We start from the raw sequence: 27,817 nt of genomic DNA, 5'->3' as shown, positions 1-27,817 counted from the left end.
AGAAAAGTCACGTGATCGTGACAAAAAAATCACGTTCAAGAAATACTGAAATGTTGATGTTGGTAGGTGTTAGTCACCAAAAGTTTTGCTTTTATGATTAATATTATACTCATAGAAAAAATAAATGGTTTGGTTTGGGTAGTGCAGAAGTCTTAGCACTATAATATAAAGTTTTACTGTGTCTGTCTATTTTCTGATAGTTTTGTCTGTGTTGGATATTTTGTTGTTGTTGTTGTTGTTTTTTAATGATATGGACTATTTTTGTGTGAAATAAATAGATATGTGCTGATACGAATGTTTAAAACAGGACTGAAAACAGGTTTATTCCTCATATTTACCTTTTCTTTACCACACATTTGCATCCTGGCACATCTCAGCATTCACTCATTTGCACATGTTTAGAGGCTGTGGGGAGTTTCTCAGTGATCGTACTGGAATACCAGCCTTAGCTTTACACTTTCTCTTCATGCAGAATGGTTTCACTCCGCTTCATATCGCCTGCAAGAAGAACAGAGTCAAGGTGATGGAGCTGTTGCTTAAACATGGAGCGTCTATCCAGGCTGTCACAGAGGTAATAGAGCATACTGGAACACCTTTACTCTTCTGTACCATTTAATACATAATAATTACTTGGAATTGATCTTATTGTTGTTTGGTTTTGATGTTCAGGATAAAACTTGGTTGCTGATTTGGTCTTTAGTGTTTTAATGTTTCATGTTGATCATCGTATCTATTATCTGCAGTCCGGCTTGACGCCCATTCATGTGGCAGCCTTTATGGGCCATGAAAACATTGTCCATGCGCTGACGCACCACGGAGCTTCGCCCAACACCACCAATGTGGTAAGTAGACTAATTTTAATGTACTACATGTCGATACAGATTAGCAAATCTCCCTTTTGCCAACAACCTTTGTATCTTCCAGCGAGGAGAGACAGCTCTCCACATGGCAGCCAGGGCAGGCCAGGCAGACGTAGTCCGATACCTGCTAAAGAACGGAGCCAAGGTGGAGACCAAGTCCAAGGTTAGAACACAGAGCGTCATTATCAATCACTGTGTCAAGGAGAAAACAAAAAGGGATACAGAACTGGGCCAAAAAGTCACTTCCCCTCTCTTTGCAGGATGACCAGACAGCGCTGCACATATCCAGTCGGCTGGGGAAGGTCGACATTGTCCAGCAGCTGCTGCATTGCGGTGCGTCTGCCAATGCTGCCACCACCTCAGGCTACACCCCCCTTCACCTGGCTGCCCGCGAAGGACACCATGATGTTGCTGCCATGCTCCTGGACAATGGTGCCTCACTCTCATCTGCAACAAAGGTATGTCTTGTGGAAGATTAAGCATTATATTGCAATGTAGATAATGTTCCCATTTTCCAGTATCTCCACTAGTAGGCATGGTTTTGTTTCGAGTGGCCTCCAAGGTTCTTGTCATATGAAATAAATGCCTAAATACGTCCTTCTCCCAGCAAAAGAATTCATAGTCTAAGCATACTAAACTGACTAAACTGACACACAGATCTGACTAATTGCATAAAAGTGCATTGCTCAAAGTATAAAATGGGTGTGGAAGATGTGAGTGTGATATGTTTCTGTGGACTGTCTTTGAAGGTGACTTCTGTTAGCAGAGCAGATTAATGAAGGGTAAACCCCATGGTGGGCTCTTACTTCCTCACACACACACATATAGCATCTTTTGGGACTTTACCTTAGTCGGCTTTTCAAGCAAATGATATCATATCTGTGTGAAAACAGAAAATTTGTGCCATCGAGCAGATTAATTGACCCCTTTTAGGTGTTTATAAAGCAGATTAAATGAATAGAAATTTAAAAACTGGCACGATTACTAGCTATCCCACAAATGAGGTCAAGTGTTTCAGAGAAAATGGGAATCTGTGGAGTCCCACATTCCTCTGGAAAATATGATCTAATGTCTTTAAATATCTTTGCAGACACACAGGAAGGAAGCCAAGTGATCACACTGGCAAATCAAACCCAGCATCACAGCAAAACGTGTAATAGACATGCATTTGCCTCAAGAGATAGTAAAGACCTTTGCCTTACTTTCTCAGTGTAATGAACCCCTATGGAGAGAAAATTACTCATGCACAGACAATACTCATTTGTAAGTAATTTTGCATTTGAGTCTTGTTAATAAAGTGAATCCCTCCTAATTTAAATATGGCTAAAATATAACTTTATTGAAAATGTTTTCACAATGTTGAACTTTTTAACCTATTTGGACTGCAATGTTCGGTGTCCTGTGTCTTATGAAGGAAAGAGATGTTACTCTTAAGATCAAACTTTCTGTTTTGTTCAGTCTGAATAACACAAAATCTTTGCTGCTGCTGTTTTGTTTTCATTTGTGACTTGAGCACTGAAAGACAGTGAGAAACTATGTTGCTTAAGGAAAAGCTCGATCCCACACCAGCCAAGTGGGACCTAAAATAATGCAAATATTCACTTCCTGTTTAAATACCCTCACTACTCCCTGCTCTCCCTTTTTTGGCCCAACAGAAAGGATTCAGTCCCCTCCATGTGGCAGCAAAGTATGGCAAGATGGAGGTAGCCAGTTTGCTCCTACAGAAGGGAGCTGCACCTGATGCTGCTGGAAAGGTGAGATGTCTGAAAAGGCGGAGAGTTTCTTGAGTATAAATTTAAGAAACAGAAAAAGATGACCTGTTTAAGACGAGCAGGCAGGTTCAGCAAGGAAATGACAGACAGCAAAAGTGCAGTATAAACCTGAAATTCCTAATTTCATGTCCTCATCTCTAAGATAGTCAGCAGGGCTGTGTTGTGTTTTCTGAGCTGCAGCTGGCCCAGATGCTGGGAGGTAGTAGTGTGGTGGAAGCAAGCTGAGGTCTGATCACAGTGCGACACATCAAACAGATGCTTGTCCTGTTGCAAAAACCTTGTAGGCAGATTTCTTTTATTCCACTGAGAGAGACTTAAATAGCTGAGACCTGCTGGCACTAGTCGTATGTGCATCTTTGCCACCATCTGAAAGCGTTTAACATAAAGACTGTCAGATATGATAATGAAACTTCCACAGTGTCTGGTGGTGTCATGCTAAAATCTGCCTCAGTGTCAGATACACAAAGAAGAAAATCAGGTCGTTATTATTATAATACATTTTATATCAAGATGAAAATAAAGACTTTAAGATATTATATGGTTTTTTTTATATCTTTTGGTAGAAATAATGAGTATGTCACATCATATGCCGCCCTGTTTGATCACTCTGCGTGTGCGTTTTGATGAGAAAACATTGTAAAACACTTTTAGAGCCTAAGATTATAAGGTACTCCATATATACAGACCATTATTTACACAATGCCTCCATCATCTAACTCTTATAGAAAGTATTAAGACAATGACATGACCTTGAAACTCTCTTTATGGAAGGTTGTTGTTAGTGAGCCACACTGTGTGGAGGCCTGGTTGGGCATTCACCTTCTGTGGGACACGTCCTATGAAAGAGTAATTGCGAGCACGGTTTTGGGGTTTAACATGAGTGATGCAGACCCTTTAATCTCCCACTTGTGTCGATGGATACACTGAGAAATCTTGTCTCAAAATATATAATTTGAACAACTAGTGGCAGATAAGCACATGCTTTTGGTTAAAAAAAATTATTAGATTCAGTTTTCTGATCACATTTTAAAATAATAACTAGACCTTGCTGCTTCTGCTGTTGGTAAACTAATACTAATCCTTCTTCTGCTGCTATAAAAATAATGCTTTAGTCACATCTTTGCTGGCCAGTGAAAAGTGTGTATCTTCAGTTTTGGTGCTTTTGCACACTTGAGATGACTTTAGCATGTTTTGACATGGCTATTGAATTCCAAATCAAAATACTGTAGCCGTTGTAGATAAGTGCTGCAAAGTCAACATTTTGAAGATACATTGAAATCTATCAGCAGGCCAGCAGGAAAATTCTCTCACTCAGTTTCCTAATAATGCCATCTACCTTTAGCGCATGAAGTTAGAGCTCTAACCGTCTCCTATACTTTGTATCTTTCATCGGTTCGATGCCCATCTCTAAAAATTTCTTAACACAGTTTTAATTTGGCTCTTTCATTTTACTTGTCAGCGTGTCTGTGCTTGGGTGTGGTCGGTGATCTTCTAATCCCGTGTTGTGTTGCATGCCTGTGTGTATGTGTTCCTGTGTGTGTGTGGATGTGTCTCTGCATTTGTACGTGTGTGTGTGTGTGGGTGTTTTAGAGTGGGCTAACTCCTCTGCATGTAGCTGCTCACTACGATAATCAGAGAGTGGCACTGCTGCTGCTGGATCAGGGAGCTTCCCCACACGCTGCCGCCAAGGTATCCACACAGACACATATCAATACACGTGTTAAGAGGAACTCACCTGGCTTATCACTTACGTAACATCCCATTAATAATGATTTATGTGTAATATTCATCCGTGTGAATGTGGATCTAATGCTCGCCCATTTCCTCCATCCGTTTCATCATTTATCAGTGAAAGTGTGAGTTTTATTTTGTGCTCAGTCAAGTCTTACAAACCACCTGACCAGCCTGAAATGAGGTCATGCTGGCAGCAGATTTGAGTTGCTGGTTTGCTACATATTGCAAGCAATATACTGTGTTTCTCCTAAAAAGAAGAAATGTAATTACTCCAGAGTCAGTAATAGTGCCAAACCACTAAAATTTCCTTTTTTTTTTTGTCTGTTCAAGAGTTGAGAAAATGATGTATTCCCAATAAAACCTAAAAAAAAAGCTGTTAAGTTAGACAGACAAACATAAGTGGTCAAGTCATGGTTTGTCTCCTGCCAGGCTTTAAGAGTCTGTCGAAACCGCAGAACGAGTGTGAGCAAAAAGCCAGAACCAACCAAAAATGTGGCAGGAAATGCCTGTTTTGCCTGGACTGTCAAGTGACATGCCACAAAGGGAGACCAAAGCTTGCAAAGCCACTTTGGTCCATCCTAGCTCTCTTTCTCTCCCTTAATCTGCGTCTGTCTAAATTTATTCCTTTGCCTTTCTTGTCGCCTTCCCACACTCATTCTGTCCTGCCTTCTTCCTTTCTCTCTTTCTTTCTCAAATTGTTTTTCATTTGGCTGGGTTCTAAAGTTAGTGTGCTTGATCTAATTTAAGTGCTTTTGGAAACAAATCAATCAGTGTGTACAAGAGGAGTTGTATAGAGGCGCTAACACAGATACACGAGTAGGGTTACTATTGCAGTTATTGCTGCAATAGTTCCCTGCAGTACCATAATCTGTGCTCCGTGTGTGATGTTTTTCTACTTAGTGATGGAGATAGAAAAAAATGGATTTTGACTTGAAGTATAAGTCTTGCTTTACACAGTGTAGTAAATTAAATCAAAGAAGGAAGCCAAGTTAGGCTCTGTAAATAGAGGCTCTTCCCTCTTCCAGACTCACCTTATCCTTTTACTCACTCTCATTTGAGCTAGAATTACCTTCTCCCTTGCAGACCTCAAGGCTACCCAGAGGTTTGAATGTAGCCCTCCTGCTACTTTGTAATGTTTTCTCTCAGGTCCTCTCCTCCACAGTAGCAAAAAGGAGGAAGCCAGGGTGGTGACTGTTCACGTTTAAGTTGCACTCCTGTTTCTACACTTTGTCTCTAGCACTTTCACTGTTGTGAATGTGTGTAACAGCTGAGGTCAACCTTCTGTCTGAGGTTTTCCCATCAGTTTTACCTGTGATACGTTAGGCTGGCCACACTAGCCTCATGACTGTCAATAAGTTGAAAGACCCTTGTGCTGTAAGTTTGTTTTCATGACAAACTGGATTATACGTCCTGATGCAAAGTTACAACATTTTTAATCAAAGCTGTATCCTGATTTTCAGCTGCATCTATCATGTAATAGATCTTTAGTTTTGTAGATAAAATGAAAATTACTTTTAGACACACCCTTCAGCCCTGCCCATAGTTTAAGTTTTACAACCATAGAAGAGCTCGGTCCAGCCTCCTAACCTCTACGCCTCTCTTGCGGACCTTAGAACGGCTACATGCCCCTTCATATCGCTGCCAAGAAGAACCAAATGGAAATTGGGACCACACTGCTGGAGTACGGTGCAGACACCAATGCAGTGACGCGGCAAGGCATCAGCCCAATTCACCTTGCAGCACAGGAGGGCAACGTGGATCTGGTGTCACTGCTGCTGACCAAGAACGCTAATGTCAACGTGTGCAACAAGGTAGAATCTGTCACATAGCTCTAGTATTTATACAGGAACTACTACAAATGTAATTAAGCTTACACATGTATATGGCCCACAATCCTTCTTACCCAGTAGACAAACACTTGTCATGATTTTTGCCATAACACATTAGACTTCTCAAACAAGTTTTCTGAAAAACACCCTACTTTTCATTCTTCTTCTGCACACCCACCCTAATAAATGTAATTGTGGATTTGCATGTTTTTCTCCTTTTTTCATATACAGAGCGGACTAACACCACTCCACTTAGCAGCTCAGGAGGACAAGGTCAATGTTGCTGAAGTCCTTCTCAATCATGGGGCTGATGTCAACCCACAAACAAAGGTACAGCTTTCTCAGATGACTTCTTGCACACATGGGAAAACTGTAAATACTTGAGTAGGCAGGTTTGCTGCATATTTATACTTTTTTAACTTCCATCAGTTAATTTGCTTTATGTGCTTATCCTGATTTTCCTCTTTAGCTTAACACGCTCATACACTCACTTGTCTGCCGACATCTCAGTTGCTGCATAAATAAAGGATTGTTACCTGAGTAGAAGGTGATCATGTTGTTATGGATGCAGCAAACACATTCATGCACATAATCACGTTCACTAAGAGCTGCAGTAGCTAAAGGTTGGGCTAACACAAGGTTATTTGTGGTGTGTTTGTGCTGACAGGACAGTTGTTTACAGCAAAGAGGTTATTCACCCACTGATCTCCATGATACACAAATACATAATTCATAGAGCAGATGAAATACGATGCAGTTTTAATTTAGGATTTAGAGAAATCCCATTATGTGAGAGGATTTATATATTTGCCTGGTAAATTTTACACTTAAAATATAAACTTTCCAAAATTCAGGCCAGCTCTCTAGTAAACTGTGATGTAACAAATTATAGTCTGCAGTAGGCACTTGTGAGTAATTTTCCGTCCTGTTTTAATTGAATTGTCTGTGCCTCTTCTGCCATCATTTGTCATTCCAGATGGGTTACACTCCGCTGCATGTAGCTTGCCACTATGGAAATGCAAAGATGGCAAACTTCCTGCTGCACAACCATGCCAGAGTCAATGGCAAAACCAAGGTAGACACACAGAATCACACACATACAGTCTTGTATCGCTGAAGACCTTCCTGCAATCCTGCAGTGTATTTGCATCTTTCCTGGACAAACTGATTGTGTTTGTCTGGCTGTGCTTAGAACGGGTACACTCCTCTACACCAAGCTGCTCAGCAGGGCCACACCCACATCATCAACCTGCTGCTTCAGAACGGGGCCTCGGCCAACGAACTCACTGTGGTTAGTACGCAAACACACGGGCTAGACAGCAGAGCTTAAGTTTGAGGAAATACTGAATGCTTTTTTCCTTTCTGTGTGTAACTTCCTCTGTGTGTTTTTGTCACTGGTAAGAATGGGAACACTGCCCTATCCATTGCCCGCCGTCTTGGTTACATCTCTGTTGTTGACACTCTGAGGCCTGTGACTGATGAAAACTTGGCCACTATGGTAAGACACTGACTTCTTGTCAATGCCATCTCACATGCTTTAAGACATACAATCTTAAGACATATAATTACTTCATACATCAACTGATGGATATTTTGTGTAACTTGACAGCTGGGCAAAGATTCTGTGCTTCTTATTGAAAGGTTTTAATATATGTTTTCTTTTTTTGGGTGTGTGAGACTGTGTGATTTTTATTGATGATTCAGCTTCATTAGTTTAAATAATAAACTGACAGCTATCACATTTTAGCAAATTAACATGAGCAAATCTCATTTTCCAGACACTGAAGGGTAAACTTCTATGTTTTATTTTCTTAGCAGCCATTTATTTTTATTAGGGTATTAACTATGTGGAAATCAGCTTTGTCACTCTGTGATACTTTACATTTTCATGCAGTTTCTGGTTTTAATTGTTGGTGCATTAAAGGATTTTCTGATATGTAAGATTTCAGAGTTGATTCCAATGCTTTTTGGGCTCTGACATCAGGAAAAACAAGAATATCGGAACTAAAAGTTGTACAGTGCATTAGAAATAGTATCACTTTGGTTGTTTGTTGGATTAGGAAGGTTGTGTTTTGCTTAAAAGCGAACATTAGAAATAAGGTTTTTTATTTGTCTGTGAAACTACTAGTGTTTTCTTACCGAGCAGCTAGCTCATTGCCAAAAATAAACCGTGGCCGTGGACAGCCAGCAGCACACTGTAAGTGGAGTTAAGGTGTGAATACTGCAAATGAGCTTGCAAGTCAGTCTGTCACGCTGTGTCACATGTGTGAAGTTGTCCTGCTTAAGAGAAAGGGACGGCTCAGATTGGAGCTTAAGGATTCCCCTCGTATAGCCAACGTTACTAACAGCAATACTAACAGCTGACCCTAATGATCAGATGAGTGAGGTACAGAAAGACAGGCAGTGATGTAGAAGTGATGAAGAAGTGACAAGCGTGTGAGGGGGACAGTGAGTGAAGAGCCAGGAAAAGGGGTCATTGAGGATCCAGCACAATCAGCAGGAAAGTGTATTCGTCATAAATGCTTCAAACCACAGGAGTGTGAATAAAAGATCAAGGTCATCTCCTCACACCTCAGTGTGCCTGATCTATTATTCACCGTACACAGACCTCTGCTGTTGTTTTATGTTGCTCTTAAGCCTACATCTGCAGCCTTTGGAACATTTGCTGATCGCTTATCTGGGTCAAGATGGCCTTCAGAAATACAGTATGGCTACTTCCTGGAGCCCAGTCTAAGGCCCAAATAAGGAAATATATGTGAAGCTTTCACTTTATTTGCAACTTATATCCTGAAGTTGACACCAGCTGACTACATTTATCAGAGCTTCAGCTGATAAAATATTTAAAGAGTGGGTAATAATCAAGATCATCTTTTCTTATGTTCCCTTTGCTGTCACGCATAAACTGACTTTCAAAATATCAACAACAATGTCACTATCAGTACTTTCTTTTAATATGTAGCAATGTGAAAGGCAGTGATTTCAAGTGATTATGTGACATATCATAATTTAAGAAAATCCATTTGTAACTGCTTAAAAAAACAGGTGAGGAATATACTAAGGGGGAACAACTAAGCTGTAGTGCCTCTTCACCTCACTGTACAATACCTTGTGCAATACTTTTTGTAAATAGTCAACAGTGCAATAGACTCAATACTTGAAATGTGCAATTCACTTGTATTTTTATTTTTTATTCCTATTTATTCTATTTATCCCCTTTGTATATTTTATTTATATTTGTCTCTGTATTTATATATGTGTGTGTGTGTGTGTGTATATATATATATATATATATATATATATATATATATATATATATAACAATTCTGTAACTGTAACTTCGGTCGTTGCTGTGCTTTTTGGAAGTCGAATTTCCCAGAGGAACCCACCCGAGGGATTAATAAAGTTCTATCTTATCTTATCTTATCTTATCTTATTTTTTTTGAATTTCCAGAGTGCATCCGAAAAGCATAAAATCAATGTCCCTGAGACCATGAATGAATTCCTCGATATGTCAGATGATGAAGGTATGTAAAAAAATGTTTTTAAATTTTATCACTGAGGCCTAAAATCAATGAAAGTGCATAATTCCCATATACTGTGTGCTAAGTGATGTCATTCTCATTAACGTGCATGTTTCACTGTATGTGTATCCAAAACACAGTCCAGGCCAATGTGCCAGAAACTCTCAGTGAGGAGTCTTTGTCAGATGTTGACGAAGGTATCGGTTTGAATCCTCTCTTCTATTTTTTGCTTCTTTTCCTTTAATACAACAGAGCTGCCTTGCCTAGAACTAACAGTGTCGCCTTTGCTGTACTGCTGTTCTGCTTTGCTGTTCATGGTAATGGGAACGTTTTCAAAGGAACTTACTCACTGACCAGAATACACACTGTCCACTCAAACTAAATGCTGTGGTTATTCTTTAGTTATTATGTTGTTAAGGCTCCATGGGTTGTGCATATATACTGTTTTATTGTATTTATTATCTTTCCTTAGTCTTTAATCATGCAGACAAACAATAAAGTCCAGCTGTAGCCATTTTATTTGACACAAAATTGTGTAGCTGTGAAAAAATGAAAGCAAAATCAATGTGACACACATCAAAATGCAGAGTTGGAATATGAAGAGGCCGGCATACATCGTGTCAAATCATTTTTCAATGTATGTAAAATTCAAGTTTCATAGTTTGCAGCAGAGTAGCTGCTTCAGGACTGCAGGCCAATGTTCTGCCAAGTTTATGGTACAGAGGACCGTCCACTCAGTCCTCTGTCCTTTGTTTTGGAACTACACAGCCAAGATTCTTGCAAAATTGATGAGCTCGTTCACAGGCTGTTGCTCGGGGGATGTTGGTCAAGGGGTGTGGAGTTTCTGTGTGAGGCGATACAGCTAGAATCAACAAGTATACACGCATATCAGGTTTTAGGAGATGAGTTTGTTCTGAAGATCCTCACATAGGAAATATAGTGCCCATGACTTAATGTCCCCCACATAAACGGTTTATACCATGCATGTATTTCATCAGCGTTGTACTTCTGTGGCCTTGATAATCACTTTGCCCAATAGCACCACCAGACTGGCTTCAGACAGCAGTTGTATTCAGGTCTGCACTCCTTCATTTTCTATAGGATGCTGTTGTTTTGCTCTATGTGGGTTTGTGTTAAAGAAGTAGCAGGAGTAAATGGAGACTTTCTTCAACTTGTTTTAATCCTACATGAGGGAAGCCAATCCTATTAAGCTGCAGGCTGGAGTGACTCTAACAGCTCCCCGTGGTTGCTGTTGTGTGTGTGTGTTTTCTTGTGTGTTATTGTGACCTGCCTTATGACTTCTATACATGACTACAGCCACTAATCTATAGAGAATAACTTAAATCTTTGATTTTCTCTGTTAGCGTCATAGTATAGATTTCTATAATTCCTATGGCATTGGCCTGCAATAGTTTCATTACTGCAGTTAACCGTTGCTGCTTTGCTTGCATTCTCTTACTCTTGTGCAAGTTGTAGTCACTGTGTGCAACACAGAGACAGAAGAGCTAGACAGAGAAATGTTGCTCAAAAGATTAAAAATTGCAAAATTATGTGGTTATTTCGTCATTATTGTAGCCCCACTCCCACTTTGACACACAGCCAAACTCCCTCTAGGATTTCCATCACAGAGGAAGAATAAAACCTCAGTGAAAGTTTCAAATGCTGACGTTCCCAGGCATTTGCTCAAACGACCTGTCAGCTGACTGTGCTCTCCACAGAGCGGTAAACACTTCCACCGCGGCCCCTGTTGACACTCTTCAACTGGAGTTTGTTGTGGATGTTGCTGAGCCAGAGACGCACTGTCTCTCTCTCGCTTTAAATCCAATGAGATGAGCTTTTTTTTGAGCCGCCTGCAAGAGATTTAACCCCGGTGTGGCCACCGATGTCAGGTGGCTTAGACTTAGGCTATTTTATGTTTCCTCGTGTCCTTTTTGTGCAACAAGGAGACGCAAAACTTGGAGAGGTTCTAATCTACATTATTTTCGCAACGAAAGCAGCAGGGATGTGCGCACGGGCAAAGAAACACGCAAGTTGGTTGGAGTGGAGTTAAGTGTTTGAGGTGACGAGAGGGCAGCTTTTTCCACCAGCACCAGAAGCATTGAATGGACTTCTTGATAGTCTTAAACTTTCTGCAGTTTTTACACCGTGGGCGTTTTGTGGCGTTTTAGAGAAACAGAAATTACCGCCGAAACACGAACAGAGCTGTAATCGATATGGCTGCGGTGGACAAAGGTAAGTCGCTCGGGGGGTTTAAAAGAAGTTTCAATAGCCGGTGCAATTACTAAGCCACAGAGAATTGATCGAGAGACAGAAAGTAAGAAAGTGAGAGTTACTGAGCGCCAATGTGAAATTGTCACTATAACATGTGGTTATTATTTTTTCCGTTTTTACTGATTTTACGTAGTTTTTATTGTGTGAATTATAATCAACATCCTTTTTATATTTGTGAACAGTTTTTGTTTTTTCTTCTTCTTAGAGGGACGGAAAAGGCAGGCTTTGTTTTTTTTTTTGGTTTGTTTTTTGGGCGGGGGGATTCAGAATATGCTTTAAAATATAGGCTAGAACAGGAGGGTGTTTGTGTGTGTGTGTCGGGGTGTAAGTGGTGGAAAACTGAGCTTGAATGGGACTGCCACACTTTATTCTTAACAGCGAGCAGTCGATCCCTTTCCAGGTCTGTGAAGTCAGACAGAAATATCTGTGAAACGCAGGAAGTCGGATTATCCGCTCTGCCACAACAATAAAAGATATCGTTATGCGTTCAATAACACTTCATATTGTTAGCTTCATAGCATAATTGCCTAAGTCATTTGACTAAGTCAATGACTTAGGCACTTATGCTATGAAGCTAAACAGACAGGAAGCGATATTATAATCGATATTTCTCTGTCCCAGTGTTTTAAAATTAAGGTGCACAAGATTTCAAAATTATACTAAATACACAGAGATTATTTATTAGTTAAAATATTTCTTTAGTATAATTAAAATATTGCGATATGTCTTCGAAAATCTTGCATCTTTTATCAATTTCCTTGCTTCACCTGAGAGAACATGTTCACAGTATTCTTTGTAAGAGTAGCTGATGAACATTATAATTGTAATTTATGAAGTGTAAACATAGGGAGTAAACAGGTTTAATTTTTTTCTTTGTCTTTAGTTTTGACTAAAGATAATTTCATTTATAACCCTTCCACCACTGGTTTTATTTTGAAATCTGACACCGGAAACGCTGCCATCCCTTGTCCTCTTGCTTGACACTGGTGGTGGTGTGTGATCGGAGTGCGGCAGTATTGAAGGTAGGGGGAGGGGCTGCGGTGAAGGAGCAGAGTGTTGCAGGCAGGACAGAGCTGGACATGAGGGAGAAGGGGAAACACTGTAGCCGCCCCGGCGGCTTCATTGACCGGCGTGTCATCGTTCACCGGTCCGCCGATCGAGGTGCGGTGCGGTTATGCACTTTCTCCTTATTCTTTGCTTATTGTGCTGAGGCTTTGGTAGCTATAAAACCTTCTGCTTTGACTCTTCTGAAACGAGCTGCGTTTGATTTTACAGGAGAGCTCTAGATATACCGCAAAGTGTCTTTGCTGCTGCCTCTTTCTCTTTTAATATTAGTCTCACCTCTAAAGTCCAGCATAGGCGCTGCTGAGTGTTCCAGCTTCATGTTGTTGGTGTGCCACAAATGAAAAGAATAGACTGAAAGAAAGAAAAGTTGCAGTGAGATAGTCTGGGTTGATTTAAAGGCAGAGGGATGCTGATAATTAGCCAAGGCCCTCTCTAAGTAGTCTAATCAAATAAAAAAGAGGCTGGTGTCGGCTTGTTTTTCTTTGCTGGGTGCCGCATCGTCTCTCTTGCCCTGATTAGCTTTTGAAGTTAACAGGAGGGTTTTCTGATTTCGTCCCTTCACTAGGTGAGGATGCAATGACTGGGGATACAGACAAATACCTGCGGCCTCAGGACCTCAAAGAGTTGGGGGATGACTCTCTCCCTCATGAGGGGTACATGGGTTTCAGCATAGGAGCCCGCTCAGCCAGGTAGGCACCTGCCATTTTTATATATATGCACATTAAAACTAATGATGTACTTCACAGTGTGACATCATCTTTGCGATATTTGCAGTGGTCACCCTAAATCCACAGATTTATAATGCCATAGTTGATATGACATATATTGTTCTTGTTGCTCTTGAATAGTTTAATGCACAGCCCCCTCCACCGAGCACACACACATGCATACATATGCAACATAAACACATATAGGCTCACACACAATAACACAGCATAATGGAAGTCACCAGAAAGCGCAGCTGGGAAGTTGCCATCTAATGATTCAACCTGACTAAATGATTCAGCGTTTTGCGTGACCCTGTTTGAAACTCGGGCAAAAAAAAATGTACAAAGAGCTAGCAAGCTTTGATACCTTTGATGCTCTGGGCGAACAGCTGCGTGTCGGTGTAGCTACACTTTCACATAGTGGACAAAGGATGTCGTGGAAAAATGGCAGGCGCCAATGAAAACACTCCGGTGGTGTGTTGTGCAGCCCCACAGTGTGTATTGTAACCGCACTGACAGATGGCAGATGGCACTGTGATGGCTGGATTGATAAAAACAACGTCACACTGACTGTGACAGGAAGCTGCTAACATCAGCAGGGCAAGGCAAACAAGGGAAACACTGGAGGGATTCCACGTGAACGACTTTGTTTTGATGGGCTGATCCTGGAAAAAGTTTTGACAGAGAGATAATACGTTGAATTATGCAAAATGTTAGTTTGAAAGAACTATTTTGTACAATGATACAGCGAGGAGCACATGCAAGCTTAAAAGCTGTGCTCACCTTTCTATTTCAGAGTTTTATTACATTATTATTACACTGACTTCTCCTTATAAATGATCAAGTCCTTCCATAGTTTCCATAGAACTTTCTTCCTCTGCAAACTACAGACACATATACTAAAATCTGCATATACATATACATACATTGCACATACACTTTGTTAAGCTGACTGTTTTTGCAGGAGTGCGGAAATGTATAAAATAATGTATTGATCAGTGAATGTGTGATGCTGAGCAAGTTCTTTTCTTTCCCTTACCTTTTCATTTATGACATTGACATTGCATGGTCTGCTTTTTGAGTGGGCTGGATACACGCAAACACCTTCTCATGTAAAACGGGAAAAATTCGCTCAACCTTGTCGTAGTGTGCCACCAAAAGCACAGCATCAATGTCACATCACGCTTGAACGTCTTCAAAATGCTTTGCTTTTCACTCTGCTATTTTGTTCTTTTTTTCTTGTTTTCTTGCATCCTGTCTCTCATTCTAGCCCTAGAATCAGGTAAGAAAAGAGTAGTAGTTGTGGTACCAGTAGTAGTAGGTAAAAGATCTGTGAATGGTGTCTCTTCCCTGTGACCCTGTGAACTACTTTTTAACCCCAATCCAACACTCATAAGACTCTAACTCAAACCACCAGTCATTCATTGGACATTGGTGTCATCCAGTGTTGGTGTTTCTCTGTTCGTGGTAGCGTATTTGACCCATTTGCTGTTACGTGTTGTATTTTTAGATCATCATCATCATCCCTCCACTTTTTAAATCATACCTCTTAGTGAAATCTGTGTCTATTGTTTTGATGTAGGTGTGCAAAAGAGACAGTTTTGCTGGACATAAGAAAATATAAGCAGCTGTTTTGCGGATCTTTCAGTTTTGAGTTGTGTGGAGTAATCTACTAATGTTTTGATGTGGCTTCTTCTTATGTGGCACCTTATATTTTTTTGGAGTGTCTCTGAGTGTAACTTCCAGGGATCGGACACATCATTGGATTAATAATTTGTTGACATAATTGGAGGTGTCCCACAAGTATTCGGCATGATTCCTGCTGTTCAATTCTGGTTTGCAGAGATGGAAACTTTGCATTCGAACACAGCAGCACTCACGTGGATATACTATGACTCAGTTGCCTACAGTTGCCTCTCTGAGTCCACAAAAATCCCTTCGACTCAGTGCTTAAAAGTCTTTAGTTGAGTGGATGAACTGATAAACTTCACAGTATTGTTAAAGCATCGTGACTCAGGAAATGAGAAAGCAGAGAGAGAAGGAGATCATTATGGAGAAGGATGACACGCAGAAGTGAAAAGCTGACTACAGGGAGGACATAAAAGGGAATGAGCAAGAATGAAAACACAGAAGGAAAAGAAGAAGCGCTGATGTTTTTGGGGGGAGAATGAGAAAGAGGAGGAAGCTGTAAAAAACAAACATGTTCTGGGTGAGAACAGAGTAGGGGGGGGATAGCGCGGCGCTGCCTTGCCAGCGAGTCCATTCAGCCCGCACAGAGTTGCTTGGTAACTTCGATGCCGGGGTAGGCAGGCTCTGCTGAATAAAGGGCTTCTCTCTGTGCTGAATAGCGTGCCCACTCAAACACGCTGAGCTCTGCATTTTCTCCCCCTCACTCACCCACTCTCCCCCTTTTGCACTCACGCACGGCGCATCAATACACACATACAGTATACCCTCTGAGAAACGAAGGCAGAGTTTTCAGCTTTGTTCACAGCTGAAGCTGCGTATCCTACACAAACAACAACAACAACAACAACGCACCTTTCACGTATGATATTTAAGTGCTTCTTCGCACACACACAAAAATATATGTTTTAGGTAAGCGTTTAGTCACCGCACATCAAATGAATATTTCACATCTTCTGCAATGATCAAATCGCTGTAAAAGGAGCACAAGAAAGAAGCCCGAAATGAATCTGCAGCACTGCACTGAGCTGAAGAGGCAGCAAAAATAGGCACACATCACCACACACAGCCATAAAGCAGACTGCAGCAAGATAGATAGAAAAGACCTGCTTCCCTTCTTGTATTTTGCTCCTTTGAAACAGGTCTAGGTCAGCTAATCTTAGAATAAAGGAAGGTGAGCTTTTGAGCTTGAGTCGGATTTAAAAGTTGAAATATCTTTGAGTGAATCTTGTTCCTTTTCCTGTCATTGATGACGTCTGCACAGAATTGAACACTTTAAGCTCTTATCTGCCAACCAGGTGCATATAAGTACAGTCTGCTATTCTGTCATACGTCATCATTCAGGCAGACGTAGTTACACTAGTGCTCATGACAGACGTATAGACAGAGCTGTCTTTTTTCCTTTCAGGCCGCCTACTTCTCCTCTTCCTCTTTCCCTCTATCTCTTAATGCAAAAAACTGACCTCACTCTCATTTCCATCTCTGAATAACGTGCTGCAATATCTTATCCCTGTTCAAATGCAGACTCTTCTGCTTCTCTATTTTCCCCATATTACTTTTGGACTCTCTGTCCAGTAAGTGAAACCCCTGGAGGTTACATGTAGTAATGGATTCCTTGCTTTTTGTTTTATGCCGTGTCCCCCTGCCCGTCACTTGTTGTTGCCCGCGGCACTGGGTTGCATGGTAACATGTAGCCTCCGCTCCTTCAGTTCGGATAGGTCCAACACGCTCAACCGGAGCTCCTTTGCACGAGACAGTATGATGATTGAAGAGATTCTGGCTCCTACAAAAGACACGGTAAGTTTCCTTTCTTTCGACACTATTTCCAAGCCTTCTGTCACCTTCTATCCACATTTTCTTCTTTGCTTTTTGTTGTAATTGTTGTCTTTCCTGATTAAAACACAAATTGGATAGATTAAAGGCAGAATCAGAGTAGCTTCATTCATCTTGCACAAGGGTCATAACAGAAGAAGTGTTAATGCCATGCCTGCTTTTGCCAAAGTGCTGAGAGTGAGCATATAGCACCTTGATGAAAGCTTTATTCAAACCCATGAGCTTTGAGCCCCCCACCTCCAGCTTCCTGAGGGAAAACTGCAGTGCTCTGCAGCGCTCATCTGTCATTACGTTGTTTATGTTGGTCTGTAGCAATAAAAGAACCTGTAACTCTTTTCCTGAAATTATTGTTAATATTTGTTTCAGCATCACCCAAGATCCCAAACAAAACTTAACGATATTTTGTAGTTGTCTTGAATTAGAAAAGCAGATGTTTTGGAAATCATTTGACTATTTAACAACACTACTTTACTGTCTTATGTCAGAGAGCTTCCTGGTAAATTGGTGCTGTATTAACCTGTAAATATTATGTATATGAGATTATGTTTGCTTTGAATTATCTGCGTTTTGATGAGTGAAGTTTCAGTTACAGTCACCTATTGAATGTAGATGCTAGAATCAAGATGTATTCAAGGAGTCAAAATTGTTTTCCTCAGTGGAGCACAAATCCTGCAGTGAAGCACGGCACCATAAATTAATTTGTGTGGGCCATCTAGTACCTATAATGCGACTGCTGAACTGTTTTTCTTCTTCCCTAAGCTTCAGAGTGTCTGTAAAGACATTTCCTACTTGGTTGACCCACTCAATAAGGTATAAATGTCGTTGGATGTCTGACTCATTCGTCGGTTTTGTTATTTTTCATTCGCAGTGGTTCAGCTTCCATTTCTCTCAAGTTTTGCTTTTCCGTATATTTGTTTGTTTTGGGTCTTTGCCATAAGTCATTCCCATGCTCCTTTCAGTGTACGAGAGTTCCAAGATTCCGTGTTCACATCCTTCTTCTTTTATTAAAGCTGATCTTTAGTTTCAAGTTTCTCAGTCATCATAATTATATAGTATCATCTTTTATTTATGCGCCTCAAGTGCCTTTGTGTCCTGGCTGTTGTAAGACCATGGACAGTGATGGAAAACATTGGTGAAATAGAAGCTGTAAATGTAATCAGCCCATATCTATCATTGCAGTGAGTGATAATTTGTTCACTTTTTGTCATCTTGCACCTTGTTCCTTTTGTCTGGATCCATTAGTCAGTTTTGCAAATCTGCTGTCAGTTTTCTTTGTCATCCTTTTTCTTCTTAACCCATTCTTTACTTTCTGTGCTCTTTTCCGTGTCTTTGGATCTTCCTCAACCAGCACCTTGCTGTGACCAGAGATTACAGTTCGGAGTGTATGAGACGCTACAGCTGGACTCCTGACACTATGGATCACAGCCACAACACTGTGTCTAGTCCAATTCACTCTGGGTAAGAACAGCTGCACTCTCATCCAGCCTGGGAAGATGTTTCCCAGCATGCATACACTTACAGTACATGTGAAACGACACACATACTGCATGTGCATTCATATAACTATTTGCAGAAATCACACATTTTATATGCTTACTGCACGCAAATGTTTCACTGTCTTTTGCTCTCCCCCAAAGAGTCAATATTCAGCAAACTCTGCAGCACTGATGCAGACAAGGTGCAGGGCTGTGGGATTTCTGCAGTGCTGCTACTGTACACATTACATTAAAGCAACAAGACACACTTCACCCTCTAAAACTCTTGAGTTCCCCCATGTTCACTGCCGTCATTCTATTTTTATCATTACGGAAACAAACCGCATACTTTGTGAGCTCATGGTACAGTGGCTCATGTGTTTCACTTAGATAAACCGATGCGTCTTTTACATACTTTGAATATACGACATCATAAAGTGTTAAGATCTGCTCAGAATAGAGCGTGCTGTCTTTGCACAGAACTTGCACATAACTGAAAATATCTTTGGTGTTACTGAGAATTTAAATAGTGGGATCTATCATTTTAAGTTTTGGATCTTTCTTTCTATTTATGACACATTATTTTACCTTCAAAGCGTGCCTGTTTATTTAAATATTACTGTGTTCATTGTCATTTTGTCCTCATTTTTTTGTCCTTATTTTTACTGCATCCCTTGTTTTTTCACCTTTTTAGTCTTCTTTCATCTCGAGTAGTCATTAGAGATCCCACCAGTGATTATGGAACTGCTACTAAAACTAGGTTCTGGGGGTTTGCCTCCTGCATTGTCTCCCATGTGTTTATTTTGCAGCTTCTCCTCCCCGCTCCCTCAGTATGACTCCAGGTGATGACTGAGTTTGCTGCTCTCACCCATGATGGCGCAGTGATGTCACTCGCTCCTCCACCTCTGTCTCCCTCTCATCTCGTCACTGTCTCTTCCCTCTCCCGTCTGTGCCTTTGTCATCTGTGTGGTCTGGTGTTTCATTTGCACTGCTTAGATCTTAGAAGTTTGTAGTCGACATGTTTGGGACTCCTTCTTTATTGTGCTATTCCTTACTCTCTCATTACACATAAAAAATAACACCTCAGTCTTCTGACAAAATATACAGGGATTTTACTGTTTGCAACATGCTTAGCAAGCAACACTTATGGGGAGAAAATTCAATGTGTGGCTTTAAATTAAAGCTGCACAGGCAGGTTTGTATGCCTACCCAAAACTTACTCCGTCTTCTTATTTGTGTAATTTGGTGTATTTGTGGGACGCCACAACGTGCTCTTGATTTGAAGAATACCGATCGTATCGACCCAAGTTGAAACATTAGTTCTGGTGTTTAATATTTGACCACTTAATGCTGCTTTACAGGGGCTGAATCTTTGGCACGTGCTCACTTACAGCCTCAGTCCTGGAAACTAAACTTTCTACAACTTCATTAGCAACCAGTTTAGTTTCACACAGTGTTTAGTTCCCTAAACTGAGGCAGGTGAAGGTGAGAACAGCCAAGTTTCAGAACTCAAAGCATCGTTTTTCTCCTCTCTATCGTCCTGTCTCTTCCTCTTTCTCTGTTTTTGTTACTTTCTGTCTTTTCCTTCACTTTATTTTGGTGTACGGTGATCACAGCATGGGAATCGTCCTCCCCACTTGTGTCCGTAGCTTTAGTCTATCTTTCTCTTTTGTCGTTGTTTTGTTTCCTACTCTGAAATGTTCTTCTTCATCTGGCAGGTTCTTGGTCAGTTTCATGGTGGATGCCCGTGGTGGTTCCATGAGGGGCAGCCGCCACAATGGCATGCGCATCATCATCCCTCCCAGGAAATGCACGGCACCCACACGTATTACTTGTCGCCTGGCTAAAAGACACAAACTGGCCTATCCTCCACCCATGGTAGAGGGTGAGGGGCTGGTCAGCCGACTGGTGGAGGTCGGACCTGCTGGGGCTCAGTTCCTTGGGTAGGTTTTGGGTTTTTTTGTAGTAGGCTAGGAGACAAATCAAAGGTTTTTTCTTCTTTCTTTCTTAGATTGTGCACCAATTTAACGAAGATTCTTATGCTCTGTTTCCTCAAAGTCCTGTGATTGTGGAGATCCCTCATTTTGGTTCAATGCGGGGGAAAGAGAGGGAGTTGATCGTGTTGAGGAGTGATAATGGTGACACGTGGAAGGAGCACCAGTCTGACATTAGACCAGAAGACCTCACAGAGCTGCTTTCTGGAATGGATGAAGGTAACAGGAAGGTTATTTGGTGTGCTCCACATTTTATCAACCATCGTTGGGCTTTTTTGTGTGGAGTTTGCATGTTCTGCATGGGTTCTCTCTGGGTACTCTGGCTTCCTCCTGGAGTCTCAAGACATGCAGTTAGTGGAGTTAGGTTAATTGGTGATTCTGAATTGGATGTAGGCATGAATGTGAGTGTGAATGGCTTTCTGACTGTCTGTGTTAGCCTGTCCTTGGTCTTGCCTGCCTCTCAACCTATGACAGAACCCGGAAGTGGATGAGCAGAAGATGGATAGATATTTATTTGAAAAGCAAATTGCTTTTGGATGCATTGAGTTCCATGTACAGTGAACAGCTATCATCTGATTACTACGGCATAAAACTTTCTGCGTTCCTGTCTTTGTTTGCCAATGGAGATTAATTGAAAGAGCTCATAAAAATCTAATGATCACAGATGATTTGGTGCATTCAGTCCTATTTTTGCTTTTTTATGGGCTGATTACCTGTAAGCTGACAAAGCCTGCAGAAATACCATTGATCAACTCAAACTACAAATGGAAATTACACAAACAGATATACTGCATATCTGTTGCAAATATCTGTTTATGAGTGCAAAAGTACACAAACACATATATAAATATATATTTATGTGTGTGTGTGTGTGAAATTCTTCTTCTCATCTTGCAGAGATGGATAGTCCTGCCGAGTTGGAGAAGAAGCGTATTTGCCGCATCGTCACTGGAGATTTTCCACAGTATTTTGCTGTGGTGTCGCGGATTAAGCAGGAATCTAATCATATGGGTCCTGATGGAGGGGTACTTTCTAGCAGTACTGTTCCCATGGTCCAGGCCTCATTCCCCCCAGGAGCTCTCACCAAGAAGATCCGTGTTGGCCTGCAGGTACAGTAGGACTCCTAATGCCCACTTAAGTTTGGTCTGTATGATGACGGTGCACTGATTTGTTTCTTTACCTTACCATTCATTTTAACTGCTTAGATCCCTTAATTTGTTAGAATATTTTAAAATTGCCTGATTTGGCAGTAATCTGAGTTTAATGGCCAAATATTTTTTTCTGTACATCTTCCTGGCCTTCTGTTTAGGCCCAGCCTGTGCCAGATGACATGGTGAGGGCAGTCCTTGGCAACAGAGCCACCTTCAGCCCCATTGTCACTGTAGAGCCGAGGAGAAGAAAATTCCACAAGCCGATCACTATGACGATCCCTGTCCCACCTAGATCGGCAGAAGGCCATCCCATCGGCCATCGAGGCGAATCGGCACCCTGCCTGCGTCTCCTCTGCAGCATCACAGGCAAGCCGACCTGTGTATTAGTAGAGCATGACAATACTCTTGTGGTACCTCTATGCAAACAGCTTTTGCAGAATTAACATTTATTTCCAAGATTCCTTAAAAGATATCTTGACAGTCATTACATTTCTTATTTTTGTTTTAAAATGTTTTTACTATTATATAGCACTGTGCAAAAGTCTTGAGCCACCCATCATCAATTCTGTTTTGCTTCCAAAAAACAGACTTTTTTAAAGTGTCTTGAGCAACAATTCTCAATTTTGAAGTTTTTCTTTGGAAATTGGCTATATTTTAATTAGTTTTCAGTCCAGTCCGTTTACCTTGGCATTTTCTGAGGATGTGTTGTGTTTGTCAAGCCACTTAACACTGCCCTAAATATGAATCATTTAAGTAGAGAAAAGGCACTTGGCAGGCCTAAAAAATGTCAAGCACTCATTCACAGTACTCAATATGTACAGACAAAATGAGGAGAGAGATTCAACAGTGAGTGTTTATGGCTATTTGTAAAACCTAGTGGAGGCTTTGTCATGGATTGGGGCTGTATTTCAGCCAGTGGTGTTGGGAATCCTGTCAAAATTGATGGAATTATGAATGCAGAAAGATTCACTATGCGATACCATCTTTTTGGGAGCATGAGATTGATCTTAAACACATCACCAATGCAGTAAAATCATACCTGATTAGACAAACACACAGTGGAACCCTCTCAGTCATGGATGGGTCTCCCCAGAGCCAGGACCACAACATTGTTGAAGCAGTGTGTGATTATTGGAACAAAGAGCAGCCAGCATCCAACGAAGAGCTTTGAATGTCCTTCAAGGATCCTGGAGAACTTTTCCTGAAAGCTAATTAAAGAAGAATAAAGGTGTTCATAACAAATACTGACTTTCAAGCTTATTAGAATTGTGAAAACTCTGTTTTTGCCTTATCTACTTTGTTTCCATTTACGTTTTCACATGTCAGTACACCTATTTTCCATTTTTCGAGGAATATATACAAAATGAAATAATAAACCTAAGGAGTAGCTTTAGACTTTTGCACAGCACTGTACAAATCATTATGAGTCGAATAGTCTGATCAGTTCTACTATGATAGTAAAAAAATGCAGAGCTAAGAAGATAAAAGAACAGCGATTACGTAAGCTAAAAACTGCCCATGCTGAAAAGGCAGTGAGCTAAATTTTTGTCCCTGTTTTTAATGCAGGAGGAACCTCCCCTGCGCAGTGGGAGGACATCACAGGAACCACACCACTGTCCTTTGTAACTGACTGCGTTTCCTTCACCACAAATGTTTCGGCCAGGTGAGACACACTCGTATGTTATACACACGGCAAATCAGAACTGGACCACTGCATATATAAATATACCGATGCCCAAGCTGTCAGTCAATCGTCATGAAATGATCTTGCTGACAAACAGACAGGCAAACAAATGGCGCCCGTGTTATACCTCTGACTTGAATGATCTAAATCTCTAAATTTTGATTAATTGGACTAATTATGGAGTGAAACTGTTACATTTGTGGAGGGAGAATATAGTACATTGAGCCCTAGAAACAGGTGTAACTTTCTTTATTAATAATAAATAATAATGACTAGATGTATCAATAATAAAGGTAGTAGGTTAAAGTATGGTTGGTTCAGTGTATATTTATCAATATCAAATATCAGTGTATATTTTATATTTTCTGGAGACCTTGATAATAAAAGCAGTTAGTTGCAGGTCTAGTCTCACCTCAGTGGAAGTCCCAACAAGTAACCCAAGAGAGTTTAACTCTCTTCCAGAAAACATTGTTGTGAGCTTCAAAATATTGACAGTGTATTTGCAGAAGTCGGCAGTGAATGCCCAAATATACCACGAGATAAAAGCTCAAAAATGCAACCAGTTAGTTGACAGAATCCCGAGTTCCCCTCTGATAGAGTTACACTCAGTTACACATTTAACTGTGTGGTGCAAAGTCAGTAAACCACAGATTGTTGAGGTATGCTGTTAAACTGACCTCAGCAAGTGAACCTTTCAGTTACATCACGCAAAGTCATGATTTTCCATCCTAACTTGATTTAAATCATGCGGTGAGTGTGTAGCCTGATACTAACAGAGCACCCTTTGGTACTCTATAATTAGATTACTGCACAAATATCATGTGTCTTTTTGCATCCTTCAGAGAAATAGCCACATTTGTTTGATCACTTAGATTATTATTTAGAATGACTGTTACACACCTGTGAGAAGATTCATACAAAATTGCTTTATTTATTTACTTTTTGTGTCGCCTCGGATCTTTCCCCCTCAGGTTTTGGCTCGCAGACTGTCACCAGATTCCTGAGACGGTGAGTCTAGCGTCTCAGTTATACCGGGAGCTGATCTGCGTGCCGTACCTGGCCAAATTTGTGGTGTTCGCCAAGATGAATGATGCTGTTGAGGCTCGGCTGCGCTGCTTCTGCATGACGGACGACAAAGTGGACAAGACCCTCGAGCAGCAGGAGAACTTTGAGGAGGTGGCCCGCAGCAAAGATATTGAGGTGGGATGCAAACAAATGTTCTGCAGTAAGAGAGTCTAATAAAAACTGCACTGACAGATAAAATAAAACAATGTGCTGTGATTCTATATTTTTGGATAATGGATTTCTGTAGGTTCTTGAGGGCAAACCGATCTACGTGGATTGTTATGGCAATCTTTCCCCTCTTGCCAAAAGCGGGCAGCAGCTGGTATTTAACTTCTTCTCCTTCAAGGAAAACAGACTTCCTTTCAACGTAAAGGTATAGGATGTGTTCTTCCTGTCACACTCTCTGTTAGCATTTACTGTAGCCTCCTTTATACAGGTGCATTTCAGTAACAGCTCTCCTTTCCTTCAGTCTGCATTAATTATCTCATGTTCTGCACATGCTTATGTACATGTACATGCTTATAAGTGGATTATATTTTTCCCTGTTATATCTTTACTTGTATATAAAAACACTGCAATAGGTTGAGGTAGGGCTGTTCGATATAACGATATATATTGGATGACGATATAAAAACGTCTATCGTTTCATTTTATGCTATCGTTTGTTTCGTGGTGTTGCAAAATAAACTGTTTACTGCAATATTTTTTCATCGTTTTGATGGTCACTGTGGTGGCTATATTAATTTCTTAAAGTTCTCTCTTTCTCTTACATTTAATATAACCACACTACAGACAGACAAGCGTTTGTTTTTATGCGTTGTCGTTAGCAACAACGACGGTAAAACCACCGTGTGTCCGCTTGTTCCACATAAACCTTTCACAATAAAGCTCAAGATCCTGTTGAGACTTTTCAAAATAAACGGAATCACGTGAAAGATGCAGAGTGTTTACGGATGAGAAGCAAAAAAGAGCCGTCAGGTGCTAAAAAAATAAACCTTAGACTCAAATGTTAGAACAGGCTTTTCCCCGCAGCACGCCGTGTAATAAATACTCACAAAGAAAACGGTGGCCGTTACAACTTATGTCTAAAATGTATAGTTTCATGCATCGGTTAAAACACGCGACTCCAGGTACACAATGCCCAGCTGGAAATACTTCACGCAAGTCGAGCTGCCCGAGATTCACAGAATTTACAGAAAATGTTACATTTTTGTGATTTATATCGTTATCGGACGATAGATGTCTTAATATCGGGATATGAGATTTTGGTCATATCGCACAGCCCTAGGTTAAGGTGCAATGATAATTACTCCTGGAATTAAGAAGAAATGCATTTAGGTTTTGTTGAACAAGTGTTTACTGTCTTCTGCAGATCAGAGACATGGGCCAAGAACCATGTGGGCGCCTCTCCTTCCTGAGAGAGCCAAAAACCACAAAAGGCCTTCCACAGACTGCCATATGCAATTTGAATATCACACTGCCAACCCACAAGAAGGTACGATTTCCATGATTAAACTGTTGATTGTTTTAGGCCACGTCATATCATCTACATGTAAATGAACCAGTTGAAGAACAACAAACACTGTCCTCCCGAGACCAAGAGAAATCTTTGAAGCTCACCTGGTCTAGAAGTGACTGCCTGCTCCTTGTGTCTTTTATTAATGTTAAAGCCTGTGCCAGTCATAAGACCCCACAACGTACACATTGCAGCCACACATGCACATCATGCTTTGCTTTAGTGCCTGGCTCTCTGTGGGTACATAAAAATTATGCCAAAAAAACAACAAAACAATACTTTGTTTGTTTGTTGTGGTGTTGATTGATCACAAGAAACTGTATTTCCTTTGCTTTTGCTTTTGTTTATTTTGCTGTGTGTATTTATTAATCCCATAGATTTTTGATGCTTTTTGTTGTTTTTGCTGCTCCATTTTCATCCCCTGAGTTTTATTTTCACCTCCCGCTCACTATAACGTCCCTGCTCTCCATTGTGTCATCTCTCTCCTCTCCTGCAATGCATCTTGGAATACCACAGGATATGGAGTCTGATCCTGATGATGAGGTAAACAAATTCTTCATCATCACACGAAGCCGCTTCTTCTTTGTCGTCCTTTCTGTTGGCTTTACTGCAGAGAACGTTGTAAATATGCGTTTTGCAAATACCTTACCTCAGTTCTGTACCTAAATGTGGAAGATGCTTCTGAGCGCACGTTTTTACACAGCCGTGTCAATCCTGACCCTGCAGTGCATGAGTGGAAATGGCAATTGTTTTAATCTGCAAGGATTTATTTATCGTTGTCTCCATCCCAAGTCCAGTGGAGCCAGTTGCTGTATAACATCTCGGCTTGTTTTTCATCACTATCTTATTTTTCATACATGTTAAACAGGACTTCGTCATTACTATAAACATATAGAGACTTTGGTATATTTTGTCAGCCAGACATGTAACCCTAACTTTTATTATTTGTCCACTTAGGCTACGTCCACACGTACACGGGCATTTTTGAAAACGGAGATTTTCCGTTTTCGTTTTATAAAATAATCCCGTCCACACGTAAACGAAAAAATGATGGAAAATGCTGCTAGGAACATGCCAAAGCAACAGGTGGCGATATATTCCTAACTGTGTAGAAATGTTGGCCAATCAGAAGTCTAGAAGCCTCGGTGGGAGATGGTAAACAAAGCTGGGGCATAGAAGCAGAACCGAGTCGTATGTGTGGAGGGACAATAACTGTGTGTGTATGTGTAAGCATTTAAACACTGCAGACAGTAAAATTAACAGTAACAGTCTACCTCCATTGTAGAAATTCATTTCACCGAAACATTAACGTGGCGCACAGTGTGACATCAAGAAAGGCGCACACCTTTGACGCTGCATTTTCTCCGTTTTCCTCATCCACACGTAAATGCAAAAACGGAGTTTTCAAAAATATCCACCCTGGCAGGCGTTTTTAAAAACGAAAACGCCGTTTACATGTGGACGAAAGGTGCAAACGCATAGAAAAATCTCAGTTTTCAAAAATACCCGGGTACGTGTGGACGTAGCCTTAGTCGTTGGTTTTTTGTATTGGGGTTTCTCGTATTTTTTGTCCTTTTCCTTGGCTTTTCTGTAACAATAGTACTAACTCTCTCCATTGCATGGCAAAACATTTATGGAAGAGGATTCCAACAAT

The 27,817-nt window shown here is 40.8% G+C and overlaps 1 protein-coding gene across 18 annotated transcripts in view; it reads left to right on the top strand.

The window, feature by feature from the left end:
- LOC146695331 (ankyrin-3-like) overlaps positions 1 to 27,817 on the top strand; it is a 119,635-nt gene that overhangs the window by 68,967 nt on the left and 22,851 nt on the right. For 9 of the 18 annotated variants that reach the window (XM_085477399.1, XM_085477407.1, XM_085477406.1 and 6 more), the window contains 28 exons: positions 473 to 571; positions 744 to 842; positions 925 to 1,023; positions 1,121 to 1,318; positions 2,516 to 2,614; positions 4,223 to 4,321; positions 5,980 to 6,177; positions 6,427 to 6,525; positions 7,172 to 7,270; positions 7,388 to 7,486; positions 7,598 to 7,693; positions 9,647 to 9,719; positions 9,857 to 9,913; positions 13,618 to 13,741; positions 15,030 to 15,041; positions 17,140 to 17,242; positions 18,038 to 18,088; positions 18,627 to 18,736; positions 19,563 to 19,595; positions 20,472 to 20,696; positions 20,812 to 20,966; positions 21,645 to 21,856; positions 22,057 to 22,264; positions 23,465 to 23,561; positions 24,554 to 24,782; positions 24,895 to 25,020; positions 26,020 to 26,142; positions 26,680 to 26,706. In XM_085477399.1, the coding sequence (XP_085333525.1) occupies positions 473 to 571; positions 744 to 842; positions 925 to 1,023; positions 1,121 to 1,318; positions 2,516 to 2,614; positions 4,223 to 4,321; positions 5,980 to 6,177; positions 6,427 to 6,525; positions 7,172 to 7,270; positions 7,388 to 7,486; positions 7,598 to 7,693; positions 9,647 to 9,719; positions 9,857 to 9,913; positions 13,618 to 13,741; positions 15,030 to 15,041; positions 17,140 to 17,242; positions 18,038 to 18,088; positions 18,627 to 18,736; positions 19,563 to 19,595; positions 20,472 to 20,696; positions 20,812 to 20,966; positions 21,645 to 21,856; positions 22,057 to 22,264; positions 23,465 to 23,561; positions 24,554 to 24,782; positions 24,895 to 25,020; positions 26,020 to 26,142; positions 26,680 to 26,706 (3,249 nt within the window). Of the gene's footprint in view, positions 1 to 472; positions 572 to 743; positions 843 to 924; positions 1,024 to 1,120; positions 1,319 to 2,515; positions 2,615 to 4,222; positions 4,322 to 5,979; positions 6,178 to 6,426; positions 6,526 to 7,171; positions 7,271 to 7,387; positions 7,487 to 7,597; positions 7,694 to 9,646; positions 9,720 to 9,856; positions 9,914 to 9,934; positions 11,949 to 12,862; positions 13,149 to 13,617; positions 13,742 to 15,029; positions 15,042 to 17,139; positions 17,243 to 18,037; positions 18,089 to 18,626; positions 18,737 to 19,562; positions 19,596 to 20,471; positions 20,697 to 20,811; positions 20,967 to 21,644; positions 21,857 to 22,056; positions 22,265 to 23,464; positions 23,562 to 24,553; positions 24,783 to 24,894; positions 25,021 to 26,019; positions 26,143 to 26,679; positions 26,707 to 27,817 lie in introns of those variants that run through there. The other 9 variants (XM_085477394.1, XM_085477400.1, XM_085477397.1 and 6 more) reach the window with 9 other exon arrangements.

The sequence above is a fragment of the Copadichromis virginalis genome, linkage group LG13, assembly GCF_057382275.1.
Source record: "Copadichromis virginalis isolate Kocher_CV1m ecotype Utaka linkage group LG13, C_Virginalis_male_GT1.1, whole genome shotgun sequence".
NCBI classification, from domain to species: domain Eukaryota; kingdom Metazoa; phylum Chordata; class Actinopteri; order Cichliformes; family Cichlidae; genus Copadichromis; species Copadichromis virginalis.
Note: the sequence above shows the minus strand (reverse complement) of the source record. Positions and strands in the feature narration are given on the sequence as shown.